At 39.0% G+C, this 21349-nt stretch overlaps 1 protein-coding gene across 1 annotated transcript; it reads right to left on the reverse strand.

The window, feature by feature from the left end:
• Positions 1-744: 744 nt before the first annotated feature.
• ATIC (5-aminoimidazole-4-carboxamide ribonucleotide formyltransferase/IMP cyclohydrolase) lies at positions 745-21099 on the reverse strand. The gene is made up of 16 exons (XM_087819604.1): positions 21001-21099; positions 20602-20728; positions 17740-17816; positions 16724-16790; positions 13805-13893; positions 13370-13521; positions 12879-13035; positions 12595-12720; positions 11648-11755; positions 10725-10810; positions 9528-9617; positions 7210-7338; positions 3257-3349; positions 1923-2105; positions 1486-1641; positions 745-1167 (listed from the first exon to the last, which is right to left on the reverse strand). Exons 1-16 carry the CDS (start codon positions 21017-21019, stop codon positions 1048-1050), a joined length of 1779 nt encoding a protein of 592 aa, XP_087675730.1. The 5' UTR covers positions 21020-21099; the 3' UTR covers positions 745-1047.
• Between the last annotated feature and the right edge of the window lie 250 nt (positions 21100-21349).

The following is a 21349-nucleotide window of genomic DNA, read 5'->3' on the forward strand; positions in this document are numbered from 1 at the left end:
AAAGAAGACCCACTCCAAGACACATCATAATTAAAATGGCAAATGTCAAGGACAAAGAGAAAATATTAAGGGCTGCAAGAGAGAGACAAGCAATGACCCATAAGGCTGACAGCTGATTTCTCAACAGAGACTCTTTAGGCAAGAAGGGAGTGGCATGAAGTTCGCCAAGTAATGAAAAGCAAGAACATGCAACCAAGATTGCTTTATCCAGCAAGGCTATCATTCAAAATTGATGGTGAAATAAAGAGCTTCCCAGACAAAAAAAGGCTAAAGGAGTTCAGTACCACCAAACCAGCACTGCAAGAAATGCTAAAAGGACTGCTTTAAGAAAAAGAAAGAATAGTGAGAGAAAGGTACATCAGCATAAAGGGGGAAAATGGCATTAAATAAGCTGATATCAATAGTAACCTTAAATGTAAACGGAATAAATGGTCCAATCAAAAGACATAGGGTAGCTGAATGGATAAGAAAACAGGATCCAAATATATGCTGTCTACAAGAGACCCACCTGAGAGCAAAAGACTCACACAGGCTAAAAGTGAAGGGATGGAGTAAAATATTCCATGCAAATGGAAAGGAAAAGAAAGCTGGAGTAGCAATTCTTATTTCTGACAAAACAGACTTCAAAATAAAGACCATAACAAGAGGCAAAGATGGTAACTACATATTACTAAAGGGATCAATCCAGCAGAAGGAAATAACCCTTATAAACATTTATGCACCCAATATAGGAGCACCTAAATATTCAGATTTAATGTTTTATTATTTTTTCAAAATTCCCCACATGATTTTCACCTACATGTAAGTTAAACCTTTTTTTTTTTTTTTTTTAAACGTACCTTTATTGATTTCAGAGAGAGGAAAGGAGGGGGAGAGAGATAGAAACATCAATAATGAGAGAGTCACTGATCGGCTGCAGCCCGCAACCCGGGCATGTGCCCTGACCGGGGAATCAAATCCTGATCTCCTGGATCCTAGGTCGATACTCAACCGCTGAGCCACGCCCGGTGGGGCTGTAAGTTAAACCTTAAAGCAAGTGGGATGAAGTCAGTGATGAAAGAGCCGGAGACTGGTGTGAGCGAGGACTATTCCCAGTTCATCGCATGCCTCAATCACAACTCCATCAGCAGCAGAGCCGGACGGAGCAGCAATGTATGCCACGCCACTCTGGGGGAGAACAGAAACTGAATTTCAGAACACAATTTTAGGTTAAATGCACAAAAATAAAAATTCACATTATCAAATGCATAGCTAAGAATGATTCACATTGCAGACTCATTCATTGAGGCAAAAGGCAAAAATAACAGGAACAGAGTTATCCATACATCAAATGGAGAAGTCAAAACAGTTTTCTATCAGTTCTCTATCAGCACATTGCCATAGATAACTTGGATACATAACTCACAGAACTTAAAGTCAGAAGCAGGGCTTCTGAAAGTTCTACAGCGATCAATTCTCTGCATACACACACCACTCCACACTTACCCTCCTAGCTCTGTCTACATTGTCCCGGAAAGGAAAGAAGGCATCCGAGCTGACAGAAACTTCAGTAAGTTTGTCAACCCAGTCCTTCTTCTCTGCCTCAGTCAATAACTCAGGGACTTCCTCAAACAGTGCCTTCCACTTCACCAAATCTTCATCCTGTGAGTGGGGGGAAGAGGGAGAAAGGTTTTGACACCGTCTTCAGGACAAAACTAAACCAATGGTTATAATTTAAAAAGAGAGAGAAAATTTGTAATGTCAGAAAGGGATGAAGAAAGGTGACAGGAGACAATGAGGAACTGGTAACAAGTTTAGATGAACAAATTTAGATAATACAGAATTTTAAGAAACCGCATTTTTCCTTGCAGTGATGAGGTACAAGTCACACAGAGAAGGAGGAGCACACAAATACACTCCACTCGTAGCCCAGCAAGACTTACCTCGCCAATGGTGCCAGTGACATACTGATCGATGGCATTGGAGATTTCTGCTCTCTTCACTCCGGTTTTGAACTTCATGGAGAGCACTCGTGGGTGATGTCTGAGCCACCAGAAGTTCGCCTTGTCCCCAGCAAGGCGTGTGCAGTGGATCCGAGATTGCTGTCCTGCTCCAATGCCAATAACCTGAAGAACATGGGACACTGCAATGTCCACCTCTTCCAACCGCACATCTGTCTCAAAAGATCTTTTGTGCAGATTCCCCCAAACCCACCTATTAATTTTGTGGAAGAAAACACAGGCTAAAATAAGAGAAGTGCAAATACTTTTTAAGTCATTAAAAGGTGAGCATAAGTTAGAGGTTTACGACTACTATCTATACATTGTACCTCTTAATATTCTGGACATCAGTAGTGAAGCATGCTCTTACTGGAACTTACTAGAATTGGAAAAGACCAGTAGCCACAATCTCCCAGGTTTCTGTTATCAGAGACTAGCAATCATTTAACAGTGGCAATCACTAAAAGTCTGAATTTGAGAGGGTCTTCCAGGATACACATTAATGAACATCCACCCTCCCCCTCCTACTTATGGGCCAAACAAACAAATGCCTTGCAAGAGAAGAGCTGAAGACACTGAAAAGAACGGGTCCCCTGCTGCTGACGCTATGATAGAACCAGGTTTGCCCCAGAGGTGCATGAGCTAGCTTGGTCCCGTGTACTATGGCTTACTGCACCAGGAAAGAAGTAAAATAGCTGGCTTTTAACATCCAATAGTAAGAAATGCTCTGTGACTTGATTGCTGCAGTGGTCACACAACTATATAATTTCTGAAAACTGGCCAAACTCTACACCTAAAAAGGATGAATTTTTCTGAATACAAATTATGCCTCAGTAAACCTGATTTTAAAGTATCGTGTTAACTCCTGGTGTATGAGTTCTTGCTAAAATAACCTAAAATATATATGTAAAAATACCCTAAAAGCAGTAAATATACGGGCTGGTGGGTGGCACTGTCATTCTTTACTCCCTCTGCTACCTGTGGTGGGAGGGGGTGAATAAACCAATTTTATAGCAGCCACTCAAGTTCCAAAAATCCGAAATGTGCCAACTCCTAAGCAAGAAGCAATATGACTGGTTTTAATGCTTAGCTCCAAAGATACTTTATAGTATCAGCTTGAACAGTCCACCGACCTACTCAGGAAATACTGAGACACTCAAGAGAGAAAAAATTGGCAAATTTTCCCCTTCAAGTGGTCTAGTACGGAGGCAGATGGATTTCTGAACATCGTTTTGTGAAACACCAGCCCCCTCGGGTGAGTTTCAGTGGCCGGTTACCTGACCGTTCTTGGCATAGCACACGGAGTTGGACTGGGTGTACTTCACAGCAATGGTGGCCACGATGAGGTCTCTGAGAGCACATTCTGGCAACTGAACAAACACAGGGTGGTAAATGGCACCAGGCTCTTCAAACTTCATTTATCTTTAAGCATCTTATATGGCATTTATTGTAATACACTTACAATGTAGTTCTCTCTCGGACGACGGCGTGAAATTAACTATTCATGCTAAGCACTAGCTGTTTTACTGAGAGGATCAATATTGAACATATTTGTCACGAAACTTAGCACAAGGCCTGCATCACGGATTCAGACCGATGCCACTTTGTGACACCTCTGGCTTAAACCTGTTTACATATCACAAAAGATAAGAAATACCATATCCACTCCAACACTAACAAATAATATTTCTTCTACCATAGTACCAACAAATACCTGGAGGAGTGATAACATTTATGTTCAGGAAAAACATGGAATAATTTTCACAGGTATTACAAACAACTATGATGCCCACACACCGCCAAGGCTGTTCAGAGAAAGTCATTAGGATCATTTTCTGCTTTATCAAGAATATTCTAAGTAGAAACTATTCAAAAATGCATTGTGAACCACCAGTTCCAATATAAAACAACAAACATTATAGTCTCAAAGTCACTATCTTTAATATAAAGGGGAAATACAAACTGAAAAGGCCAATGATCTAAGTTGGTCTGCTAAGTGGACAAAGGACCTAGCAACAGCTAATGGATAAATTGGCTAACTGAAAACTGATAAACCAGACTTCCTCAAAATTCAAAACTCCTGCTCTGCAAAGGCCCTGTATGGAGAAGATAAAAAGACAAGCTACAGACTAGGAGAAAATATTTGCAAACTGCCTACCAACAAAGAACTAGTATCTAAAACATACAAACAACTCTCAAAACCCACCCGCAAAAACAATCTAATTAGGAAATGTTGACAGAAGATGTGAAGAGATTTTTCACCAGAAAAGGATACACAGATGGCAAATAAACACGTGAATGAATGTCCATCATCTGCTATTAGGAAATGCTGATTAAAATGAGACACTGCTGCACACCGACCTAAAAGAGTTGATAAGAATGCAGAGAAACTGCACCACTTACACACTGTGGGCATAAAGTGCAAAATGGTACAGACCCCCAGGAAAACAATGTGGAAGCTTCTTAAAAGACTAAACATGTAACTATGATACCTTCCAGCACCCAGCAATTACACTCCAGGGCATTTATAACAAAAATAAAAACTTGTGTTAACACAAAAGCCTGTTCATGAATCTACAATGAACAAAAACGATAGAAAAGAGAACGGATAAGTTGTTGACAAGGTCAAGGAGGGGGTGGGGTCAGGAGGGAGTGAGTGTGGCTATAAAAGGGCAATTAGAGGGGTGCTCTGTGATGGAAACACAGCACCTTGACTGTGTCGAAGTCAATACCACAGCTGTGACCCTGTCCTATGGTTTTGCAAGACGCTTGTAAAACTGCATGACAATCTACAATTTTTGTTTTTTTTTACTTAATTAAAAAACACTTTTAGGATTTTTTAAAAATTTAATGTATCCTTTCCTATCTGTACCTGCTGTTTGAGTCACTGACTATATATCTATTCTATTGCTTCTAAAAAAGATGCATAACCATGCCGGCCTTCTGGGTATCTACCTTCAAGTATAACCTGGTGCTCTGGGTTAGGACAAAGGAACATGAGAGGTCAATGAAGGGGTGGAGGTGACAGTGAGGGGACCCAGGCTTACAGACATGGCTCGAATGGTTAAGGCAAATTAAAGCAGCATTAAAGAAATGGAAGAGGAAATAATTCAGGCATGTTCATTAATGCTTAAGACCCACTCCTTACACTTCTCCCGCTCTCTCGGGACTGAAACCGTTCTAGACCTAACAGTGCAATCTGATGATTTTGAGGCTGGAATGTTAACAAAAACCTGCTTTAAAAGAAGGGAGGGAAATATAAAGGGGGATAAAACTATTGTTCTCATCCTTAAGTTCCCAAATTTCTACTAAAGATATGACACAAGTAGAGAACAATTTAGATAAGAGTAATTAAAATCATACCCTCAATCTTTGTAAAAAAATAAATAAATAAAATAAAATCCAACCTAGCATAACCAGAAGCACAAAACCTATCAAATACCGTTAAATTATTAATCAGTCCAATAAACTTACAAGGAAAACTTTACAAAGTCAGTGTCTCAGTAGTTAGGCACAATTGTCAACATGGGTACCATGGAATCTAGGTCAATACCCTTTCTGCATTTCTAAAGATACATTAACCAAACAGGCTATTAAACTAATAAAAGAGCTTCACTTTACTGTAAGCTGCTTCTATGTGGAAATCGCAGTGCCTCACAGCCTTGGCCAAGGAATGAATTCGAAGGGCAGAAAGATTTCTACATATAATGCCTGCAAGTTCCTTTACTTCGGAACACCACTGATTTTCAAAGTTAAAAAGGGAAGAATACCCAATAAGTCAGCCAACAAAGATCATGTCTTAATCACCACATACCAATAGAACTACCCTGATACAGATTTCACAGTTCATTTTCAGCAATTCTCCTTCAAGTCTTGGGAGTCAGACCTGGGAACAGATTGTAGCCCTGCATTCCTGTTATAGTGAATGACTTGTTCAGAGACTAATCCCCTTCTAAGAACAAAGAGAAAAGCTAAACACAAAGCTAATAAAATAGCAAGTACTGACAGGCAAGATCTCAGAGACAGAGAGACAAGAGTGTGACCATCTATGCTCTTCCCCTCCAGGCATTTTCCAAGATGCAGGCAACAAACTCAGAGAGGAATGAGCCGAGCAAGCTTTGGAGTCTTGTAGGACTAATAGGCAAAAATGGAGTTCAGTGTACACCAGAGAAGAGGGTTACTAGCAGACACCCATGGCTTTCAGCAGAACAGGCGTGAACCAGCAACAAACCAATCCTTACAAAGACTGAATCAAATTCAAATCAGCTCCATTCCTGCCTGAATAAAGATTATCTGTCTCCATGAGATTGGCCTGCCAGAAGAATAAGTCTACTTTCTCTGAAGAAAAAAAATGCCACCTAGAACCTCAAAATATCTCTACAGTTTTATCACAAGCAATGACCAGCAGTCAACCAAAAATATCAGACACATGGGCAGACAAGACCAGAAAACAAGAGTGACACATCTGAAGTGCTGAAAAAAAGTACAGCCAACATTAGACCCAGCAAAAATATCCTTGAAAACTGGAGGCCCAATTAAGAGACTTCAGGAAACATTTACCAGTTCATCTGTTTGCTTATTGTGTAACCTTGGGCAAACTTCTTAACTGTCTCCTATGTCACAATTTTGTGACCTTTACAACAGAGATGATAGTAGTCCCCTCTCCCCTCCATGGAGTGCTATCATATTATATGATGTAATACGTAATTAAAGAACAAAACAAAAAACAAACCACCATTTTTATCCTAGGAATATGTCCTTCCTAAAAGATGACAAAAAGCACAAGAGCAAAAACTCGTCTACACAAAAACAGTGATCACAGCGCTGACAATGAAAACCACCTGCATATCCACCATAGCACATCTATGTACGAACTGCTCTGTGGACTTTCAGATGAAGATGTGGATATGTGTTCATTCACACAGAAACACATTTGTAGCTTAGTGCATTAAAAAAGGCAAGTTAGAGAACAGAATTATAAAAGACATGATCCCATTTATGTATGAACGAAGATAAATCTATGTCTATTCATATTCACAGAAACTTCTAACACGGTCTTTTACTCATTTTGTAAGCTCTCAAGTGTACTTGATGACTCAAAGATGCACTAGCCATCTGCATATCAACCAACTAGTTTTAAATATGGGCCTTAAAGAATGCATAAGTTTATAAGTATTAAATACTGACCTACAGAATTACTAACATTCAGTTCAGATATTTTCAAACTTACATCTTTATTCTTGGTAACAATATTGCTAAATAATGACCTGTCGATGACACCATTATTTCTCTTCTGGCTTAAATGAAGACCGAAAAGAGTTCGAACTTCATTTTCATCTGCATTGTAAGACTGGTCCATCTAAAATACAAATATAAAGAGTTAAAAGTAATATACCTACACCCCCCCAAAATTTTCATTTAATTTATATCCAAAGGATGTGTTTGTAAGCAAGGTTATATGCCCTTTTTTTCTAATTTAAGCTTACATAACATCATTTCAGTATAGGTATGAAAGAAAGTCTGGGCACCAATAATTTGCACCAAAAAATTTTATAGGTTTACCACTCTATAGGGAATTATGGGTTTTATATTTTTTATATAACATTAAAACCAATGATTCCAATGAGTGCATTTTTAGTTGCATGAATTAAAAGCACTATGCATATATTCCTTTTGAAAGATTAGCAAATAAAACAAAAATTGCTAATAAACAGGCAGTGACATGAAAATTAAATTCTAATTTTCCTTTTTCCCCCGAAAATCTACTATAAAATAACTAACACTTGAATTACAAGTTAAAAAGAAGTTAAAAGGGGAAAATAGGGTCTGTTGTCTTTGCTTCCTGAAAGGGCATATGTCATTTACTGCTCTTTCTCTCCTAACTATTGAACTGAAAAGATATTAAGACATGGGAATAATCTGAGTAAGGCCAGTCTCTCCCTAGATATTTTTCTAAACTTGACAGTATTTCTTCATTTATTCTTTGGATGATCTTTAACTTAAAAAGCACTAATATCTATAACTTACAAGCAAATCCTCATGTTAATTTTGGGCAATTTACATTTTCCAGGCTTCTAAAACGTTCCTTTTTCCTTTGTATTATACAATTTCCAACATTGGGATGTGCCCTCCTATTAGCTGATGTCAAAAGAAACTTGTCATTAGTCAGGTAGAGGAATTACCTTGTTCCATAGTTGTTATTATGTGTCCACGTGCAAACTTGGTGAGTTCTCAAAGTACTGAGAAAGCTCCAGTAGCCTTTTCACACCTTTGAATATGAAACTGTCAGGTGTTGAAGAGGTCATGCTGATGAGCTCAGGGTTGGAAAACATTCTCCATGTTGCTACATATAACTGCTAATAGCCACATGTACTTAACAGAAGACAGGATTAAGAAACTGAAGAATACAGTGGCAGCTAGCTAAATGGTTGAATTTACTGTCAAGTAGCTTAGAAAAAAATGTGTACTTAGTGGTATTTTTTCTTTTTTCCTTAGAAAACTGACATGGAATCTATGGTGAACCAATTACTGGTACGTTACAATGAAGGATAAGTACTTAACAACTTCCACTATATGGAGTTGGGATTCAACAGATTTTCTGACATCAATACTTTCTGAAAAACAGCATTATGAATTGTTGCTTTCAATTTAATTAACTCTTTGCTTTATCATTGTAAAATCTTAGACTATGGGCTAGTTTCCCTAATCCCTAAGAGCTTGCAAAAATCAGTAAGAAAAAAAAACACCTCAACCATAAACAGAGTATGGGCAGCCAGTTCATAATAAGAAAGTAAAAGTACTCTTAAATGTGAACAAGATGTTTACCCCACACACAGCGAGAAATTAAAACTGCAATGAGATGCCATTTTCATCTATCTCACTGCTGAGAAGAAAAAGTTTAAGAACACAATGCTGGGCATGGCATTAAGAAATGGGGAACCTTACACATGCTCATTAAGACAAAATTTGTTGTACAATTACTAAGAGGAGAAGTATCCAAATGACAACCCTGTCGTAATTTCTCTCCGAGGGCTCTTTCCCCTGCGTTATTAACTGCAGAGATTGTGTACTAGCTAAAGATTGATGACTGTCTAGATAAGACACACAGACATGGGGCAGAATTCCAAGATGGTGAAGCACTGTGTATTTGTGTCAGTGAGAAAAAAAAAAAAAAGGAAAAAATGCACATATTTGCTAAACATGTATTTCAGGAAAAATAAGCAAGACATTTTAAATGCTAGGTACTTCTAAAAAAGGTAACCATGGCAGAAGGGAAGGATGGAAAGACTTTTCTTCAAATGGCCTCTAATACCTTTTGAATAGAAAACCATGTCAATACATTAATTATTTAAAAACCTTAGAAATTTATTATTAAGAGTAAAGAAGGTACTCTCATCGTAAATCCAACAATAGTAAATAAATAACTAAAATTGTAGGATTAAGAAACTGCAGTAAAGTGTGTCAGCATACAGAAAATATTAAATGTGGGGGGGAAAGAGACACAAAATAAAAGAGCAAGTTACTGCTTCAGGCATGAAATTCACGAACCTGAAGAACACAGTAGTTCCCATTTTTCTTTTTAGAAAGTATTTTCAAAGCTTCTTCTTCATATCCTGGGGCAACAATACCATCAGATACCTATAAATAAATATTTTGTCTTAAGAAATCACAGAATACCCCTTTAAAAATCTAGAAACGATTATTTATCTCAAGTAATGCAGCCGTCTTTTCTGGTTTCCACCTCCAACATATAATGCTAATATAGCAGGTCCTCAAATGACATCATTTTTGTTGATGAGATGTCAGAGGAACTCATCTTGTTTATATCAATTAATTGGTTTCGGTATGCATCGTTTTGCTTAATGTAACAGAACCTATCTACGATCTTAAGTGAGGACTTGCTGTACTATATTGGGAAAGACAAGCCTGTTAGAATACGAACTTCTAGAGCTGAGATCATTTCATGTGCTGTTCTTTCAAAGCTTTTGGTTGTTCATGTCCACTTTAACTAATATATGAATGATGTGCTCTAATACCCTTAGGAAGAAAAAGGATTTCTTATTACTCTGTTCACGGGTGGTGTTTTGCACTAAAAAGAGCATGTTCTGGCTAGGGATGATAGTGGTCATGGGAAGAATCTCTAAAGCAACTAAGTATTGTCAAGCCATACGCCCCTTTAGCCTTTACTTCTACCTGTTTTTTTTACCCCCCCCCCTTTTTTTTTTAGTCTCTTTAAGCTATTTGAGCTACCTTTTTTTTTTTCTGTCTCCCCATTCCCAGCACCACCCCCACTTTTCTGGAATGCTTGTTGGTACTCAGCTGATGGAGGTTAGTTTTTCAGAGTAGTTTATAATTTCCCCCATTATAAAATCTCTTTCATTACAGACTTATAAATGTTTATAGTAAAGTTCATTATTATATCACCATCCAAGATGGCATCTTCTGTTCTTCAGAAAAAATAACTGGCATTAAGATAGCAACTACTGGAAAATTTTAAAAAATTAAATCTATAAATTAAAACTTTAATCTTAGCCAAATATGCACTTGAAATATTAATTCACTAAATCTAAAAACTACAATTCAGTCAAGGATTCACATTCTACATAAAATATGAACATTCTAAATGATAAACTAATTCACACATAATATAAATATAAATATTATAGGTTACAGTTTCAGTAAACTCTGAACCAATGAAGCTCTACTCAGTAATGCATGGATCGGGATACATAAATGCCCTCTAACCTCTCTGGAGATGATTTTAGCAGTGGGGACATCACATATATCAGATAAGGCAACAAAGTCACCAAATGAAGACATCCTATCAGCCCCTGAAAATAAAAATTAAAGAGGTATCTAATCACAAATTAGAAAAAGATAGTGTTTAAAAACCCCATGGTCATATAAAATCCAAAATTTCTAGATCTGTTATTGTTTACATAAGATTTAAATAATAGATTAATAAGTCATTTAACTGAAATAATCAGAGAGAAATCCTTTAATTTTACCTTCTTGAGCAGTACTTGGCAAACTTTTTCTGTGACCAGTCTGATGTACATACTTTTAAAGCTTTGTGGCCCATGGCCTCTGGTGCGACCACTGAGCTCTGGCTGTGGTTCTGAAACAGCCACTGACACCACACTGACAAAGGGACGTACATGGCCCTGTTCCAATCACACCACTTACAAAAAAAAGGTGGCGGGCTGGATCCTGGCCATGAACCATAGTTTGCTAACCCCTGTTACAGAAGGTAAACTATAACATCAGGTTTCTCAACAATCTTCCATAAATGTTATAATAACATTCACAGGCTATTAAACTCACAAATTAGATATCTGTGAAACATATAATTCTAACCAAATTCAGTATAGCCAGAATAACCGTGCAGTTTCAGTCAGATATTAAGCAATTCAAATGCATTCAACAGCCTAATCTGAAATTACATGCATCAGATTCCAATTATGTTTCCATTTATTACATTAAAATACTCACACACTTTTACAAACAAATTTATTCCAAGGCACTCACACAATCGTTCAGAAGTATAAACAAAAACAAAGATGATTTGAAATCTTAAAATGAAACAAAGTTCTTACTGTTTTATTCTATTTAGGATAAAATACTGCTTTTTCTGTTAAACAAGCAAACAACCCTGTTCTTTTTCTGACCTCTCGCTCGTGCATATGCAGTCGACAGGGGTGTGAGGGTTTTATACATGTCATGGACCATGCACACTCTGGCCTCATCTTCACTAAGCGGAATTCCAACAGCAGCGCCTGACAGAGAAAAATCACAAAACAAACCAAAACCCTCACATTGTTGTGTGTCAACTCTTAAATCAAGGCCACAGTTTCCTCAACATTGTCTATACAGCATAATTTAAAGCAGCTGTGCCAAATTAAACAAAAATCTGTTTGGCCAGATAATTAAACATAGAATAAAGTTGTAGGAGAGGGTGAGGAGGGGCTATCTCCCCTCTCTGGCCACTGAAAACAGAGCCATATGTCTAAAGTTGGCCGGCACCAGGCACATGAATGAAGCTAGTTTACTTCTTTACTAACCCTCGATGCTGCTTCACACCACATGACACTTATTTCTTCCCTGCTCACACTGTTTTAACACTGCATCATATACCTGAGAACGAATTATATGTTGGACTGTCAAAAGATCTGGTGATAGTGACTTGAACGTAAGAAACAAAAAGGCATCTCATACAACGGCTATAAAAAGCTACAGATAGTGTCCTAAGAACAGCTTCTTTAGGTCCACTCTGTTCCATCTTCAAACATGTGGAAAACTACTTAGTCAAACTGCATTATGCCATTTTGCTCTTTTATTTTCTAAAACTTCATGTTTCTACTACAAAAAGACTATCTCCTAATCTTCCCATCTCACCATGTCACACACAATGATATATATGTATGTCAATAATATTTACGTGCGTGTTATTTCAATGTCAGATTTGATCATGTTTCTATATTGAAAGTGTTAGCAGACTTGAGAAATAATGGTTTCAGACTTCATAGAATGTCTATATTCACATAGGAACTCATCGATCCTTTTTAATATCAGAAAGAAGTGCATTTCAAACAGTTGCAGAGTGCAAGTGCTTTACCTGCTGGGCTGACATGCTTGAAAGAGGCAGCAGCGGGGATGCCTAAAGCTTCTTTGAGTTCCTTCACCAACTGCCAGGCATTCAAAGCATCGCACAAGTTTATAAACCCAGGGGCTCCATTTAGAACTACATATAGAAAAACAAACCAACGTTACCAACTAGGGTCAGTAAGGTATAATGTAATTTACTTTATCTTCTAAACACGAACCACATCAGATACAGTACAGACCAAGACCCACACGCACCCAAACACAGCAAGCTGTGCCACAGTCATCCGCCTTTACCTGTGAGGGGAAGCTTGGGCTTCAGTGTGTATAACTGGGCTGGAGTTTGATGAGGGTTCATTCCGTATCTCAAGGGCATCTGAGATATTCCTTTACTATACTGTTTCCTGAAGTAATCTGAAATTGCTTCATCATATTGTGCCGTATGAGTGAAAGCCTACAAAAAGTGGAACTTCTGTGAACCACAAGCAGAATTTCCCAAAGTGGGAATACAATGGTTTTATTTAGCATATACCCAACTACACCCCCTCACCCTGCACACACGCCCATGCAGGAAAGACACCAAATAATGCTAAATAGCACAGTGAATTATTCCCTTTCCAATTCTGTTTTGATCTTTTTAAGGGAATACTTCTCTAAATATTTGGTCTCCTCATTTATAACAAAAGGACAGCAACTCCAAGCAGAGCCTTGGTGGATGATACAATCTAGTGAGTACTGAGCACCATTTGGTTTTGCAAACATGGCAGTAGATAAAAGTGCGCCCCCACCTTCAAGGCCAACTGGCGTCTGGTCTCCAAGGAGGTGTCTTTACTGCTGGAGCTCTGCATCTCTGTGGACACAGCGGCATAGTCCTCGGGCTCACACACCACAGTCACTCGAGCGTGGTTTTTGGCTGCTGCTCTTAGTAGGGTTACTCCACCTTTGAAAAACAAAAGATGATTTGTAGTTTCATATCAGTTTAACCTCTTTCAAATACAGTCACTGTACACATACTTCTTTAATTCTTGACTTAAACAATAAGAAAAAAACAACCCAGATGAATCCCTACCCAAAGAAGTAGCTGCGAAAATGCAGATGAATTAGTCATCCCAGAATACAATCTGGGAGTAGTCATTATTTCCTACTTCCTCAATAACAAAATCTCATTTAAATTTTAAATAATCCTCTCTGTCAGTCTTCAAAAAATGGTTTTTCCAACTTACCAATATCAATTTGCTCAACAGCCTCTTCAACAGTTACATCTGGAGAAGCCACTGTCTTCACAAAAGGATACAGATTACAAACCACAACTCTGAAAGAAGAATGTACCTGTCATTACAGCTCCGCTAACGTGGTTTACAGCTATGTAGGAAAAGTAAGTCAGTTGCTATTAATAACGACTGAAACCCATAAAGACTGAAAATGTAAACTGTGAGCCTGACAGTTCAGAATTCTCCAAAGTTATGTTGAGAAGTCAAAACCTCCCATATGGCAAAGCACAGGTAAACGTGCTCAGGCTTAAGGGGGCAGGTGCTCTCAATACATATTGGGGCTGCTGGGGTAAACCTAGCTGCCCATTACACCATCAGGCCATCAAAAAACTTTTAACAGAAATGTAAAATACAAGGCCACAGAGAATATCCTCATTTTGGAAGGTAACCATTCAATTTTAGGTTCTATTTCCAATGAATTATGTACGAGGATGAAAAATGATGGATCATTCTAAGGGTAAAATATTTGTTTGTTTTGTCTTTAGAGAGGTCAGATACAATGGTGGTAAAAGGTGAGAGGATTAAGAAGTACAAACTGGGAGTCACAAAATCGTCATGGGGATGTAAAAGGGAATATATCGATGATATTCTAATAACTGTGTATAGTGTCAGATGAATACAAGATTAGCAGAATGATCATTTAGTGAATTATATCATGTCTAATCACTGCGGTGTACACCTGAAACTAATATAATATTGTATTAAATTTAAATTAAAAAAAAAAAAATGGAAGGCCAAAAGAACAATTTAAAATACAGAACTGATCTAAAATTAACAGCCAGTGAAGCAGTGTCAATCCTAGGACTGCAAAGTGAGGAGCTCTGTGACAGGTTCCCCAGTGAAATAAGTTCAACTGGAAAAACTAATAAGAAAGAGAGAAGAGGGGAACACTTCCTAATGCCCATTACACTAATACCAAAACCAGACAAAACGTCACAAGAAAAAGACCAGTATCTCTTACAAATACTGACACAAAAACCCTCAATATACCAGTAAACTGAATCCAGCAAAATATAAAAAGAGGTATATACCATAGCCAAGTATGGTTTATCCCAGGAATGAAAGGTTGGTTTAACATCTAAAAATCAGCTAATGTAACAGACCATGTTAATAACGTAAAGGACAAAAACCACCTGATCATTTAAATAGATGCACAAAGAGCACTTGTCAAAACTGAACACTCATCCACAATAAAAACACTCAACAAATTAAGAAGACAACTTGCTCAACATGATAAATGGCATTTAAGAGACATCCATTGCTAACATCATACATAAAGGTGAAAGAGAATGCTTTCCCCTAAGATCAGGAACAAGACGAGGATGTCCACTTAGAGAGAACATCAAAAGCACAAGCAACAAGAAGAAAAACAGATAAATTGGAATCATCAAAATGTAAAACTTTAATGAGGATCAAAGGACACCACAAAGTGAAAACAGCCCATGGAATGGGATAAAACAAACTCTTATAACTAAATACATCACACCCACTAGGATGGCCAGCTCAAAATAATACATAACACATACTGGTAAGGATGTGGGGAAATTAGGGCCCCTGTACATTGCTGCAGGGTGTGTACAATGATACAGCACCACAGGAGCCACCTTTCATGAGCCACCTTTCATGGCTTAGTCCTCAAACCTTTGGAATGTAAGAACAGGGAAAATAACCTTAGGACTTAGGACTGGGCCTAAAGCAACATTGCGTCTCAAAGAACTGTTTGCAAAGAAAACAAGAAAGCAAATACAGGGTGTCCCCTTAAAAATATATACACACTTTCAATAATTATTAATTCAAATGGGTAAAATCTGAAAAGAAAGAAACATCAATTGAACTATCAAAAAAATGTATGTGTATACACTTTCTTGGGACACCTTATATTATGACTACTGGACTGATAACTTCCACCTGAAAATTAAAAACATTGTTTAGAATTAGTCAGTACGTGAGCGTATTTGTACCAACCGAAATGCCTTCCTTCTCTTGATGTAGTTGTTCCCCTTCTCTTTCTCCTAAATAGCCTTTGTCTTTGTCTCCTAATCAGAACACTTTTTAGGTTTCTGCCTGAATCAGTGCTTTTGGAATAGCTATTCTTTTTTTTATCTCAAATAAGTGCTTGTTGCCTCTTAAAAAACACACACACACAAACCTGAAGTACTGATGTTATAACACGGATGGACCTTGAAAACATGTGAGAAGTCAATCACAAAGGACCACATACTGTAGGATTCCACTGATATGACATGCCTGGTATAGGTAAATCCATACAGACAGAAATATACTGGCGGTTGCCTAGGACTAGAGATGTTGGGGGAAATGAAGAATGAATGCTAATGGCTGTTTTGGTCTTTTTTTGAGGAAGGTGATAAATGTTCTAATATTAACCATGATGATGGCTGTACAACTCTGAATATACTAACTACTACTGAGTTTATATTTTAAATTGGAAAACAGTATAGTATGAGAATTGTTCCTGAATAACACTGTTCTGTATATTCAAAAGAAACAGTAACTTTATGCAAATAATTAAGTTGCTTGTATGAAAATTTAGATCATAATTTCCTAAAAAAGCAAAGGTTGTTTTTAGTTTAAGTGCACATTTTGGTAATATGTACTCGGCAAAACCAAAATGCTAACATATATACAATGTGACACAGAAGGTACTCAATAAATGTTCACAGTCAACAATCATAAAATTAAACCTAATGGTAACTTTTTAAAAAAAATGTTATTTTATATTGGTTTAGGGTACACAGCTTAGTCATTAGACAATCATAAACTTTAAGTGTTCTCCTCGATAAAAAGGGGCACCAGGTTTGGCATACTCTTCATCTTTGTTCCTGTGTGAAAAATTCAACTTTGAATTTTTACCTTATAAGATTGAAATCGAGTCTGGCCATGTCAGCATTATCTTCTGGGATATTACGAGCCAAGATCCCTAATTTAACAAAGTTAAAATATTAGCTCAAAATGCAAGTCAAAATAAGGTACTTCCTTTCAATACAGTTCCATCAATAAAGCTGAAGTCTCTAATGTAGCTAATTAATACCAAACATACAGTTAAAATTAAGATTAGCGGATATATTTAAAAACCTTTTTTATCAGTTCCTGATTCCTCTTTTCTGTTTTATTTCTTTTGAATTTTACTGACTTTATGGGAGTGACATTGGTTAGTAAAATTATACAGGTTTCAGGTGTACAATTCTACAATACATTATCTATATATTGTATTGTGTGTTTACCACCCCAAGTCAAGTCTCCTTCTATCACCATTTATCCCCCCCTTTGATTCCCCTTTTCTTAATCAACAAAATATAAAAGGAATTTTCACATAACTGTTGTGACCTTATTAATCTATGTGCTCCCATAAGTAAATGGCTTATCTAGTTCTTGGCCTTACAGCCTTTGATTCTGCCAAATTTTACTGTAACTGGTAAGGTTAGCAATATACTATTTCTCACCATTTTTGATTGATATGAAACTCATCTCAGATGAATGAGCACTTTGAAAAAGAATTCTTTTGTAAGTCAGTTATATGGTCAAGCTTTATGCTAAGTTTGAATCATGATACACTCTTTCACACATATAATCTAAATATTTTTATTAACTCCAGCAGGAACTGTCACTAAATTAATTCTCAGGTCAGTACTAATAGCAAGCAGAGGAGAGCAATCTGAATTCATCACATATAAAGCAAACTAGATTTTAAGCAAGTTCTAACATATGATGAACTTTAGCAGCAAATGTTGACAAAAATCGATATAAACCCACAGATTTCTTTTTGAGCTTATTGACCTGCCTTTTTCTTTGTTTATTCTACAAAGTAACCAACTAAATTAATCCTGAAAACCAATGATGATTTTAAATTGAAAATATCCACCACGTACCGGCATGGACTGCTGGATGCAAGGTTTTCACACGTCCCCCTAGCATTTCCGGAAAGCCTGTCAGCTCAGAGACATCTCTGAAAATAGATATAAATGAGGAATACATTCAAAGTACTAAAAAAAAGATTAATAGATCTGTCTACATAAATGTTAAAAACTTTACAAGAAAACAAAAAGTAAGCTGGAAAAATAACCACAAAATATGACAAAGGGTCAATTAGAAAAAAAAGAAATTAAATATCAATCTATATCACCAAGCTGACATGAACCCCCTATGTCCACAATACAGGGTGGGGCAAAAGTAGGTTTACAGTTTTGAGTATGCAAAACAATTTATTCTTGTATTATTATTTATTATTGTATTATTTTCCATACTTTTGCCTCACCCTGTATGTTAAATGAACAAAAGCAAGAAGCAAAACGATCTATGAAATAAAGGATATGATTTATCCTGGAGGAAACACAACATGTTAAAAGAATTATAAGCAAAAATTTTACTACCTTCTCTACAGCTCTCCACATTTTTCAAATTTTCTACAGTGAACATATATCGCCTTTATAGTAAAAAAATAATGAACATTTAGCTCAGTTGTTGGTTAGAGGGTTGTCCTGATAAGCTAAGGTTGTGGGTTTGATCCTCGGTCAGGGCACATGCAAGAAGCAACCAATAAATGCATAAATAAGCAGAACAAAAAACTGATGTTTCTCTCTCTCTCTCAAATCAACAGATAAAATAATTCCCTTTCTGCCATAGCTGGTGCGGCTCAGTTGGCTGAGCATTGTCCTGTGCACGGAAAGGTTGCCAGTTTGACTCCTGGTCAGGGCACATGCCGGGGATGTGGGCTTGATTCCTGGTAGGGGCCATGAGGGAGGCGGTCTCTCTTTTCTTCCCTCTCTCTCTAAAAATCAATAAAAAATTTTTTTAAAATTCCCTTTCCTGGAATTTAAAAAATAAAATCCAGTTTCTCCTACTGAGGATAACTGCTAAAAAGAGAAAAGGCAAAGGCAGATCTATACTTAGAATTAACCATAATTTGGAGTACTTAAAAAGCTCCTTTAAGAATTTCTATTTAAGAGCTGCCCTCTTGGGAATAGAATGCCCACTGATATCCACCAATTAAAATCTCATGAGTTTACCTCACACCCCAAGTTTAACTTCCTAGCACATAAAATCTTGGCTCCTCCTCTTACAGTTGTTAGTTGTATGATCTTGGGCAGGTTACTTGACACCTTTGAGCCTCAGTTTCCTTATTTATCAAATGTGGATAATATTACCTACACCAAAAAGTTGGTATAAGGATTACATGAGTTAATCCATTTTTAAAAGTGTGAATAATCTCACTTTAATAGGAAACACATTTACATTCCCAATATTTAAAACAGGCATCACCATAATGGGGCTAAGTGAGGAGTAGGTAGAGGTGCAGATCAAACAAGACTAAAGAGCTGATAAATATTTAAACTGGAGAATAGATATGCAATATGAGGGCTCATTATACTTTTCTCTCTGTGTTTATGTCTGAAATGTTTCCATAATACAAAGTTTGGTGGAGGGGAAAAAAGAGGCTACAGAGGGGACCTCGATTAATTTGAAGGGCCCAACTACAAAACAACCCAACATGGGGACAATGGAAAGAACAGTTCAGACTTTGGATTCCCCTCCCTCGTCACTTTATATGATTCTTAGGGGTTGTTGTGCAAACCACATCAGAGAGGTGCTGCAAAAAGACTCTGGAACATACACATCCTTTATGGAATACAGTAAGGCATTCTTGCCATGTGAACCTATCCAATTTAGGGAAGGTGTGTACTGTGCACATAGGGCAGGATTATAAGATGAAAAAGGTAATAATCTATCTCTGCATGGATCTAGAGGGCAAGTAGCAAAATTTTCCACATGACAAAAAAAGCAGAAGGAGTCTGGCCTGCGTGGCTCAGCGGTTGAGCATCGACCTAGGATCCAGGAGATGAGGTTTGATTCCAGGTCAGGGCACATGCCTGAGGCCCAGGCTGGACCCCCAGTGGGGGGCGTGCAGGAAGCAGCCCATCAATGACTCTCTCCTCATTGATGTTTCTCTCTCTCCCTCATCTTCCTCTCTGAAATCAACAGACATATTTTTAAAAAGTTAGCATAATAAAACTATTTAAAAAAAAAAAGAAGGATCTTTCACTCCTTTCTAAGATATACTTCAGGGGTGGGGATGTCCTTCCTCTGAATTCTCACATCAGTTTATTACAGCCGTCCTATGGCTGCTTTTTTCACTTTCTACATTTTCGGTGGTTACTCCGTCTCCCACCAGAATGCCAGCTCCTTGATGTCAAGAACTGCAGGCTGATTTATCTTTTGCTTACTCCCCCTGCCCATCACTCAGGCCAGGTAATGAATAGCATGGGGGTGGATGATGAACGAATGATAGACTTGTGACTTCCTATGGTTACCAGAGATGCTAAGGGGAAGAGAGGCAGACTTGAATCTTAATGACGTCAACAGTTTACTAAAGAGCCATTCAAAACAGATCGTGGGAATTATACACTCAGTGTGTCTTGCAAAACAAATAGCCCGCCTGCATTAATGGGTTGTGAGAAGTGGCTGGGAAGGGGGGCTGTCACTGAGGATGGGGGCTCGTTCTAACCCTTAGCTCCCTCGCTTAGTGAACTCCGTAGGCCTGAGCAGAAGCTCCTACATCTCTGAGCCTCACCTTCCTCTTCTAAGAAGGGGGTAAGCAGTGTACCTGCCTCCCAGCGATGCCCGCAGGAGGAAACCAGGTGTTTTACCCCCAGTGCCTGGCACACACTCCTCTCGGGTTAACGCGATCCTGCTCCTTTCGGACGGGACTTTTCCTGAAAACAGCTGCGCCTTACCTGACTGCCAGCCCCGCGTCGCGGAGAGCTCTTGCAGTCCCTCCAGAGGCGATCAGGTTCAGACCGACAGAAGTCAGGTTCCTGGCAAACTCCACAAGGCCGGTTTTGTCCGACACACTAAATAAGGCTGAAAGAGAAGACATCTTCCTCCTCAGTCGCTGTGCGTGACAGGTGGTCGGTCAAGGCCCCGGGAGGGGGTGCGCTTTGGGAAGGACAGTCCCGGATCGCGGGCCACCACCGCCTCCGCCCACACTTCCCCGGCGGGACGCCCGGCCTCACTCCGACCCCCGGAGGCCGCGCGACGGCGGGCCGGGGCCTCCGGGCCTGCGGAGCGGCCGGTCCCTCCCCCGGGGCACCCGCTCCGCCGCGCCCGCGCCCGAGGACGCGCGAGGAGCTCACCGAGCTGGCCGGGGGCCATGGCTGCGCGCCGGGGGTCCCGGTCCGGGGCGCGCCGCACAGCGGGGCACACGCCACGTGCGGCGGGGGGCGGAGCGGCCAGCAGGGTCGCGATCCGGAAGCTGGGCGGCCCCGCGGGCACCGGGTGGGCCACGTGATCCCCGCCCCGCCCCGCCCGACGTCGGAGGGAACTGGGAGTCCCCGGCTGGGGGCGGGGCGGGCGCGGCTGCGGCGGGCGCGGCGCCCTCCGAGGAGAATGGAAACCGCAGGAATGCGTGACGTCTGCGGTGCGCCGGGCCCGGAGCTCCTTTCTCCCTGTGGAAAATACAAAGCCGAGGGCAGGGCGGGCGGA

Source organism: Miniopterus natalensis, chromosome 8 (genome assembly GCF_054644295.1).
Source record: "Miniopterus natalensis isolate mMinNat1 chromosome 8, mMinNat1.hap1, whole genome shotgun sequence".
NCBI lineage: Eukaryota > Metazoa > Chordata > Mammalia > Chiroptera > Miniopteridae > Miniopterus > Miniopterus natalensis.

Coding starts and splice junctions, on each gene's coding strand:
- ATIC (XM_087819604.1), bottom strand. Junction 16,791..17,739: donor GCATCCAGCAGTCCATGCCG/GTACGTGGTGGA, acceptor TTGTTAAATTAG/GGATCTTGGCTCGTAATATC. Junction 10,811..11,647: donor TGCATATGCACGAGCGAGAG/GTCAGAAAAAGA, acceptor TTTTATTTTCAG/GGGCTGATAGGATGTCTTCA.